Source organism: Dipodomys spectabilis, unplaced genomic scaffold (genome assembly GCF_019054845.1).
Source record: "Dipodomys spectabilis isolate Male_0828 unplaced genomic scaffold, ASM1905484v1 ptg000094l, whole genome shotgun sequence".
Lineage (NCBI taxonomy): Eukaryota > Metazoa > Chordata > Mammalia > Rodentia > Heteromyidae > Dipodomys > Dipodomys spectabilis.
Genome location: NW_024870771.1, coordinates 16,778,454 through 16,787,907, shown reverse-complemented (window position 1 = coordinate 16,787,907; position 9,454 = coordinate 16,778,454). Strand labels below are relative to the sequence as shown.

General features: G+C 55.0%; 1 protein-coding gene across 2 annotated transcripts; it reads right to left on the bottom strand.

The window, feature by feature from the left end:
* Positions 1-1,330: 1,330 nt before the first annotated feature.
* Positions 1,331-5,559, bottom strand: En1 (engrailed homeobox 1). 2 transcript variants are annotated; one of them, XM_042685286.1, is made up of 3 exons: positions 5,145-5,559; positions 4,605-5,093; positions 1,331-1,647 (listed from the first exon to the last, which is right to left on the bottom strand). In XM_042685286.1, the coding sequence occupies exons 1-3, from the start codon at positions 5,557-5,559 to the stop codon at positions 1,331-1,333; spliced, it is 1,221 nt and encodes a 406-aa protein (XP_042541220.1). The 2 variants fall into 2 exon arrangements, with proteins under 2 accessions (XP_042541220.1, XP_042541219.1); XM_042685285.1 differs by having other exon boundaries at positions 4,605-5,559.
* Between the last annotated feature and the right edge of the window lie 3,895 nt (positions 5,560-9,454).

Genomic DNA, 9,454 nt, shown 5'->3' with positions numbered 1-9,454 from the left:
TAACTAGCCAGCCACTCAACCCCCGGATTCACACAGCCCTCTACCATGGCCCCTCCTGGAAAGGCCTTCTGTCTTTGGAGGAGAAAAACCTCTAGCAAAAGCCGCACCAAAGGAAAAGAAGAAAATGAAGGGTGGAGGCTGGTGGGAAGGGGGACAGGTTGAAAAGTGGGAAACTCGGTTGTCTGGGCCAGACAACCTCATAAAGAGATCAACCCACAAGCCAGCCAAATCTGAAGTCAGAAACGGACTTGCCGGCCTTTGGGTTCCCCTGAACACAATCAGACACCAGGCTTTCCCACCAGACCCTCCAGACCGAGGCCAAACCCAAATCTGCGCAGCCTCGGCCACTACCCCTCTCCTCTGGCCTCCCCAACCTTTAATGGGCCTGAAATTTTAATGCCCCCATCAAGACACCCAAATTCTGCATGCAGTGTAGGGCCCCCAAGAGTGCCCGGCCCACGCCCTTCCCAAGCCCCGAAAAGAGGAGGGCTGCCAGCCGCTCGTAAGCACAGTGTACACTTTATTTCAGACTACAGGTTTCTGAACATAATAAAATCTTTGGCTTGTAGCGGCGGTTCAGTCTCGCAGTCTGTGGGGTCGTATTTCTCAACGAGTCTCCAGAAAACGAAAGAGGGGAAGGCAGGACAGACAGACAGACAGACAGACAGAAGGATCCTGGGAGTTTTGAGGAGAAGGAAAGGGCAGACACGGGAGGAAACACACTCTCACGCACACAAAGAAAGAAAAAAAAAAGTCCCAGAGAAATGAGAGCCAGCGATGCGGAGCGGGAGAAGCAAAAATATTCAAGAGGAGGGGGGGGGAAATGCAAAGAAAACGAAACTGGGTCGAGGGTCAGTGAGGCAGGGACAGGGAAGGGGGGGATAAAATAATTATAATAATTATAATAATTATAACAATAATAATAAAGGAGATTAATAAAAACGTCCAGCAAATAGAGATCGCTACACATATTTGTTTTCCTTACCTGAAATTAAATATATACAAGGTGGTAAGCAGTTTGGCTAGATAGAGCTTTAAGGAGATCGCAGTTTCGTCCCTTATACTGTGAATAAAGAATAGATCCTATTTTTTTTTTCATAGCACCTGTCCGAGTCTCCCTTTTCCAAAACCTTTCCTTCCGATGTGACTGTCCATTCTGCGGATCTCTTTCTCTCTCTCTCTCTCAGTCTCTTCTTGTTGCTTCCTCTCTCTTTTGCTCTTATGATTTTTCCCGGGGCCTGGGGCCGGCGAGGCGGCGGCGGCGGCGGCGGCGGTGCCAGGAGGGGGCGCGGGCGCCACGGCCCGCCCGACCGCTCTCGGCCCCGACCGGCTACTCGCTCTCGTCTTTGTCCTGGACCGTGGTGGTGGAGTGGTTGTACAGTCCCTGGGCCATGAGGTGCAGCGCCAGGCCGTTCTTAATGCCCGTGGCTTTCTTGATCTTGGCGCGCTTGTTCTGGAACCAGATCTTGATCTGCGACTCGTTGAGGCTGAGCTCCTGGGCCAGGGTCTGCCGCCGCTGCTCGGTGATGTAGCGGTTCGCCTGGAACTCCGCCTTGAGTCTCTGCAGCTGCTCGGCCGTGAACGCCGTCCTCGGCCGCTTGTCCTCCTTCTCGTTCTTCTTCTTCTTCAGCTTCCTGGTGCGCGGACCTGCAGCGGCGGGGAAGTCCGGGAGAGGGGGTGGGGACCGAGGGCAAAAAGGGGGTGGGGGTGGGGAGAGGGCAGAGGAAACCGTGAGAATGGCAGTGTCGGCCGGACTTCGCGCCCCAAGCTTCCGGGGTGATCGCGGTAGGCCCTGCGGGGGGGAGGGAGGGGGAAGGGGGAATTCCCCAGCTCCCTTCTTGCATCAAAGAGCCCCTGACTGGGCCACTGGGGTCTCTGCTTCCCATCTGCGGAATAGGCAAAGAAGCCGCAGAGGAGGAAAACTGGCCGAAGATATGGGTACATCCGCACTCCAATTCAAGGAGAACGGGGAACAGACTTAAATCACAGTGATTCCCAGCCAAGAAGGTGGGAATCCAAGATTAAGAGTTTGGAGTCCCATTAGGCCTAGCCTGGAGTTGAAAGTGGTAGCCCTCTTCTTCCTACCCTGGGAATTCAGAAAGAAGAATGGTGGGGACGGGCCCTGAGGAAACGCGCGCAGCTGCTCTGCAAACTGGCTCCCCCTTAGTTCTCAAGAAGCTAGCTACCCATATCCAGAAGCCTGTCATAGCCCACAGAAGGGACAGGGAGGGGGCTCTACGAGAAAGTGGCCGGCTCCAAAGAATTTAGTATCTGCTCTTCCTACCATCTCTTTCTCTCTGGCCTAAAGGAAGCCCTTTCTAGAGCATTGCCTCTTTTCTAAAAGGGAAGAAGAGACCTTCACTCGGCTGCAGGTTCTGTCCCATAATCTGGGCTTTGCTTCTTGGATGGTATCAGTGAGGAAAATGAGGCCCTTCCCAGCTGCCCATGCCAGACTTGCTATCTCTCCTTTGAACAGGCTCTGTCATTTCAGGCTGGGAAACTGAACAACAGAAACAAACCAAGTCTAGCTTTCTCTTTCTACCCATAGCATTAGCAAGACTACATCCTACTCCCTTTCCATAAGCAAAACAAGAACAGAGGACGGTGACATGGACCACAGAAATCTGTACTGTGGTCTTGAATGCTATGCCCAAAGAAGGGCTGCCTTGGGGTCCAACCCTGGAGAGAGAATGGAGGGCATGGAGCGATCCAAGAGAGGATTCAATTGTTGGTCTGTGCATTGAAAGGCTGAGCGGGTGTCTTGGCTTCCATGCCCATGTCTCTGGCATTGACTTACTGGGCCTTGTCTCCACTACAAAAGCCTATGGAGTCAGGTCCCTATCATGTGGGCGATTTATCAAAAGCTGTCTAGCAAGAAGGGTCTTTGCTGGCATCTCTAAATCCAGCAACAGAGGGTAAGATGGGTAACTGGATCCTGAAGGCAGGCCTGGGCCGGGGCCACCAGCTGTCTATGACAAAGGCTCCAGGTTTAGCACACTGCAGCAACTCAGATCTGGATTGGGGTGCATTCCCCTGAACTTCCCATTCAGGAGAAAGATCTGGTCTCCAGGCCTACAAGAAGGAAATCATCCAGGAACAAAGACAAGGCCCACTCTAGGGCAGGACTGGGGTTTAGATGAGTCATTGACTGAGCTGGCAGAGATGGCCCAGGAAATGTGAACATCCACAGAAAGGGCCGGCTACGCCTTGAGAGTTTGGGGCATGTTGGAGTGGTGTTGTGCGTGCGCGCGCGGAGGCACGGACACTTGTAATAAAATCGTAGCCTCCTGGCCAGCCCGAGCTGCGCAGCCTGACAGCTCAATCACTCTATCCATCAGGCTAGTCAATCAAAGCAGCTTTTCGGAGGTTCAGGGAGCCCGACGTGTCAATAACGGGGCTCGAGATGGCGGGGGCTGATAGCGCACATCGATCTGCGCTTGGCCCGCAGCAGCAAGGCAGCCAGAGACCAGGCAGGAAGAAGGCCTTACGTGGCTGCTCGCGGTGCCCGGCCCTCCGGTGGACCTCGGCTCCCGAGTCCTGATCAGTTACTGGATCAAGCCCCTGCTGCTTTTCCAGCGATCCCAGCTGGTCTCCCGCGCTCTCCCAGCCGGAGAGTCCTGCAGGCCTTGCTCCCTCTCTCTGGGCAGTTCTTGGACTTGGGTTTGCCAGGCTCGACGGGCACACAGATCAAGAGTAGTAGAAAAGCTGAGAAAAACCGGCCTTTGGCTGGCAGTAATCTACTAACTGGCAGATGTGTGGAAGGAAAAAAAGACAGAGGGAAAGAGCAGGGCCGCTGGGCCATGGAAATCCCACATGGAAGCAGCTTAGGAGAAGGCTGGCTCACCTGCCCTTTGCCCTGCCGAGCCTAACCTGCTTTCTTTCCTCTCCCACATTTCCAGCTTCAGAGAGAACGGGCACCTAGGGCACTCGCCTTTCTGGCACTACCTCTTTTCCGAATTAGATCAAGCTGCAACCTACTCTGTTGCAAGAAGGTTAGAAGAGGAGAAGGGCGTTAAACCCCCACCCCTCCTCATCCTGTATGCCCCCCTATTTGTTTCTATGTAAATGGAATCACTACAGAAAATATAAAGATAATGTTTGTCTGTAAGAACACAAGAGGAAGATGATTATTTTGGCCCTAACCTGCCTAAGATTAAAGCCGGCCTCCACATGATCAGGCTGGTGGATTTCAAACCCAGGTTGCTAGGCCTACCATCTGGCCAGCTTCTAAATATCTTTTTTTTCTTTTTTTGCAGAAGAAAAATAAATTAAGCTTATATCTTTCGTAATATTGATAAACGTAAAACACAAAGAAGCCTCCACGGGCTCCAAGTTCAAAAAAGCAAAAGACCGCGCCTCAAGCCTCCTAGCTCAGGAATTGTTAACTTCTGAGAAGTGGCTACAGAAACCAGGATCGCAAGAGTGGATTATTCATTCAGTTTAGGCTGGAACCGGGGGAGGGGAGGCGGTGTGAGAAGAAGAAAACAGGCCGGAGAGGTGGGAGCCCTTGAAGCTGGGTTTGTTGTGCCCAGCGCGGCGGCTTGGAGATCTGAGGGCGGCCGCCCAGCGGGAAGGCACCGGGCGGCCCCGGCGTGGGTACTCACCGGAGGACGGGCGGTCCGAGTAGCGCGTGCAGTAGACCCAGGCGGGCCAGACCAGGGGCTGCTGCGAGTCAGTTTTGACCACGGGCCCGCCGTTGGCGGATCCCATGAGTAGGATGGCCGGGTTGCCGTGCTCCGGGTACTTGGCGCCCTGCGCGCCGGGGCTCCCCGCGCTGCCTCCACTGCCACCGCCGCTGTCCGAGGGTTTAGCTGCCGCCGCCGCCGCCGCCGCCGCCGCTGCCACGGCCGCTGCCGCCGCCGCTGCCGCCGCCGCCGCCGCGGGATTCCCGGCTTTCGAGGAGGCCGCGCCGGCGACGGTGGCCGGCTGGGAGCCGTCGGGTGGGCCACAGTTCGCGTCCGGGGCGCATAGGAGCGAGGCAGTGCCTGGCGCCCGCGTGCCCAAGGGGTGGACTGGGTCTCTACCTGCGCCATTCTGGCCTCTGTCGCGCTCGATCTGGCTTCCTCGTCCTCCTCCTCCTCCACCACCACCTCCTCCTCCTCCACCTCCTCCTCCTCCTCCTCCTCCGGTACCTCCTCCTCCGCCTGCCGCCGCCACCAGGAGCTGCGGCGGCGGCGGCTCCTTTTTGCAGCCGAAATCCGGCCTCAGGATGTTGTCGATGAAAAAGTTGGTGGTGCGGTGCAGCTGGGCCCCGGGCTGCGGCTGGTGAGCGGGCGCCGCGAGATGCTGCGGCTGCGGTGGCGGCGGCGGCGGGGGCGGGGGGTGCGGGGGGAGGTGCGGGTGGTGGGCCAGGGGCGGCAGGCAGGGCGCCGCGGGCGGCGAGGGGGGCGCGGGCTGCGGGGACACGGGCACGCTGTCTCCATCACTGCTGCTGCTGCCGCTGGCGCCGGGACTGAGGCTCAGGCTGAGGCCGCCCGGGGCCGCCGCAGCCGCCGCCGCCGCCGCCGCGCTGAGGCCGGAGTCGCGCTGACTTTTAGGTTCCGGCTGCTGTTCTTCCATGGTCGGCCGCCCCGCCGGCCCGGCCGCCGCGCCGGCCCCCGCCCCCCCGGCCTCGCTCCCCACCCCACTTTGCCAGCGGCCCGTGGGGGTGTGCGGAGGAAGGAGGCCGGCAAAAGCCTCGGCGAAGGCACGGGGCGGGTGCAGGAAGAAAAAAAAAAGAGAGAGAGAGAGCCCAGGCGTCTGGCCTGGATCGCTCGGTCTTATCGAGCAGCTAGATCTCGCTGTCTCTCCCTCTCTTAATTTGTAGACATCCAGATATAGAGACACTTGGCTATTTCTTTTTTTCTCTCTGCAATCAGATGCAATGGTTTGTTTCAAATGGGTAATAAGCCACGGCCAAAGAAGAAGAAGGAAAAAAAAAAAAGGAAAGAAAGGAAAAAAAAAAGCTCCCAAGAATTTTTTTTTCTTAAAGGGAAAAAATAGTCTTTAAAGTCTAGCCATCTTCCTAGGCAGGAGTGAGGGGTTTGACTTCCCGGGGTGTCACGCTCAGCTGTGCCCAGAGCGCGAGGCTGGCAGCGCCTTTCATCGCCTTTGCTTGTTTTTGCAGGGAGAGCGCGTCTCCGCCAGCGCCGGGCTGCTTTTTTCCCCCCTCAAATCTCTGACAGCTCGGATCTTTGCACAAACTCTCGCTTAAAAAAAAAATCACCCAGGCACACTTTTTGCCTTCAAACCGGAAGCACGTGAGCCAGGGCCGCACGTGTGCGGGGCCAATGGCGAGACGCGACTCGCGCTGACATTCGCGGCTCGGCCCAATGGGTGCGCGCGGGACTTTGCGGATAAATAATCCGGGGGCGGCGGCCGCGGTTGGAGAGGGGGTGCCTTAGCTTGGGCCCGGTGCGTCTGGTCCGCCCCCCCCCCCCCCGACTCCATACCCACGCCCTCCCTCCTCCTTCAGATCGGGACTGAGGATGAGGAGAAGAGACCAAGGAGGGGTGGATTTCATAAACAACTTGTTGGGGAAATGTAGGAGAATGGATGCGTGAGCGCTGACACTTGGACTGGGTCAGGAGGCAGAGGCTTGGGTTCTTTTGCACTCCTATGCCTGAGAAACTCAGTGTCTCCTGTCTCTCTGTCTCTGTCTGTCGGATTGTCTGTCTCTCTATTACACATATATATTTCTGCTGTTAAGGGAGAAAGCTTGTCATTGCCTGTGTATGTGTGTGCGGGCGTGTGCACGCCTTGTGGAATAGGCCTGTGATGTGAAATAGACCCAGAGTTGGCTACTTTCAGAGGTGCACTTTGGCTATCACTGCAATTGAGAAGTCTCACTCTGTTCTTTCTGACAGATCCGCATCCATATCCTTCCCTGTTCAATCCTTCAACACTGGGGAGCTGATCTGGTGCCATAGAGGCAGGCCCAGAGGGTGAAGAAGAGCCGAGAGCAGGCAAACTTCCTTTCCTGGCGTCCGGAGTCCAGACTCTCTTACTGTGTAGAGATGTCCCGGGAAGGCCACTGGCTATGAAGTATCAGAATGCCTATGGGTACTAGGCCTGTGTTTCAAGTTCCTCCCTGTTTGATTTCCCTGCAAAGTAAAAATCAAATAAATAAATAAAAGCGCTGAGCTCTTTTGTGTGGGGGGTGGAGGAGGGAATCCTGGCCATCCAAAGATGTGGGAGAATCCCCTAGTTTCTGGGTAATTTAATTGCTTTCGATTGCATCAAACTCCCACGATGTCTTTAGAGATTACGGTGCCTCCCGCTGCGCCCATGTTTGGGTCTTTTGAGCTCATCTTAAAAGTTTTCCCTACCTAGGGATGGGGAGGCCGGGTAGGGTGGTTGAGGATCTTGGCTCTGGTAAGGTTTATTATGGGGCTGTTTGGAGGGCTAGGGCTAGGACTGTCGGCTAAAGCCTACAGTGGCTGAGAAAGGCACGAAAGTCTCCAGCAGACAAGGCCTTGGCACAGATGCCTTACTGGAAATCCAGTGAACCAGTGCTCCCCTTGAGCACCATCTTTGAACTCACATCAGGAAAGGATCCCTTGAAAGAGATTGCCATTTGTGTGTGGGGGGGCATATGAATAAAGCTCCCTACCCTCAACCTTCCAAAACACCCAGCCCAGTTAGGGTTAGGTTCGTAGGAACATACAAATAAAAACAGGAAAAACCCAGTTACCGCAGTAACTGAAGTTTCTCCAAGAGGGGGGTGGGGGGAGCTGGTGGAAGACAAGAAATCTTATTACTCAATGTAGCTTGAGGATTGCAGGCTTTTCTGATTTGGGGACTCGGTTCGTAACTACACCTGCGCACTGGACAGGAAGAGAACCTCTCCCCGAGTGCTGCACTGGGCAGGCCCACCGCTGGTCCCTTAACTTGCCCAAGCCACTCCCAGACCCGTCCTGGAGTCTTCCAGGTCCCCTTTGGCCTCACACCCAAAGACTCCCCGAAATCTCCAGGTGCCCCCACTCTCTTCTGAAATGGGGGGTGGAGTCTTATTTATATTTAAGTTCACAAAATTGAAATCTTTATCCCGCAAGCGAGCGTGGGTACTTAATTAAATTCTAATTAGGACACTATCAATATCCTATTTAGCCGCGTAGCTTTTGTGCGCCGCGGTCCCTTTCAGCGCGGTAAATAGGGTCTCGACGCCTTATCTCCCCTGCAGGAGACGCCGTGAGAAGGGCTGCGGAAGATAATTTATAGGTTTTAATTACTCTTCATTCCGCCTGATCAGCTTGGCGTTCATCACAGGCCTGTGAATAAAACCCTGGTCAAAAGCTCTGTCACATCGCGCTGGCAAGACGCTTAATCAAAGTGAGCGGCCCCGCGCGCCGCGCGGCCCGGCTCCTCCACGTAATTTCCAGCCAGCTGATAAAGCCAGCTGAATAATGCGGCGGCCCTTTGGAGACACCATTTACAGAAATGACTTTATTGACGGCTTAACGTCGGTAATTCATTTTACCTTTCATGTAGTGGAGCCCGGATTTGTTACAGTAATGGGATGATAAATGCACCCGCGGCCCACGAGCTCGGGCTGGATTAGGCGACGCTCCGTGCGCGCGTTGGCTTGTCCCCCCCCCTCCACCTTTTCCTAGGCCCAGCTTGGGCCGAATGCACTGTACCCCACTCAGTCTGCGCTACACGACCCCCGCCTAGGTTCTATGCCTCCTCTTCCTCCTCATACTGAACATACTATTGGGATATGAGCGTGTTGGCGTCCTAGCAAGCCTTGGAGTGAGGTGTGTGCCGGCTCAGGGATGAATGAGCAAATTGGCTAAGACGTGTGTGTGTGTGTGTGTGTGTGTGTGTGTGTGTGTGTGTGTGTGTGTGTGTGTGTGTGTGAAAGAGAGGTCCAGGGAACTGTGAGCCCAGAGCTGGGCATGTGGGTGAGAAGCTGGGGGCAGAGTGATCTTTGTGTACAAGCATGTGGGTAAAAGGGTTTGAGAGAACTGTGAAACGGAGAGTACAGTGGTGCGCGGATCTCTTCCAGAGTGCTCCTTTCTGCTTTTGGCAGTTAAGGAATTTTTTTCCAACCTGATAGACACCCAAGGCAGGGTGGTAGGGTGGGGAGGCTGATGGAAGCAGGTGAGGGAGGCTGTCCCAAGTGGAGTGTAACCCCCCCCCCCCAGAAGCCATCTGTTCCTAGGCCAATGGGCTCAGAAGACAGAGGAGCCCAATATCTATTCATATTCTTTGTAATTCTGAGTTGTGCAGTTACCTGAGCCATGTCTCAGGAATTGATTGTCCCCAGGTTACCTTTCCGTAGCCAGCCAGATAAAAGTAGAAAATGACAAGAGAGCAAACGATTTTGTTTTGTTCTAAATGCAAAAAGTGAAGGGGAGCCTTCTTCCTCTTTGAAAGAGGGGGTGGGGCTCAAAATGCTGTCAGTGCTCAGGAGTGATGTCAAGATAACTATGCTCAGATAGTAGAGAGCTCCAACACTCAGCCCCTCTCATCT

What these genes read in the sequence shown, in the direction of transcription:
- En1 (XM_042685285.1), bottom strand. Translation starts at nt 5,559, where the DNA reads ATGGAAGAACAGCAGCCGGAACCTAAAAGTCAGCGCGACTCCGGCCTC. An exon ending in CTCGGACCGCCCGTCCTCCG is followed by an intron (nt 1,648 to 4,604) that starts GTGAGTACCCAC and finishes CCGCCGCTGCAG; the next exon opens with GTCCGCGCACCAGGAAGCTG.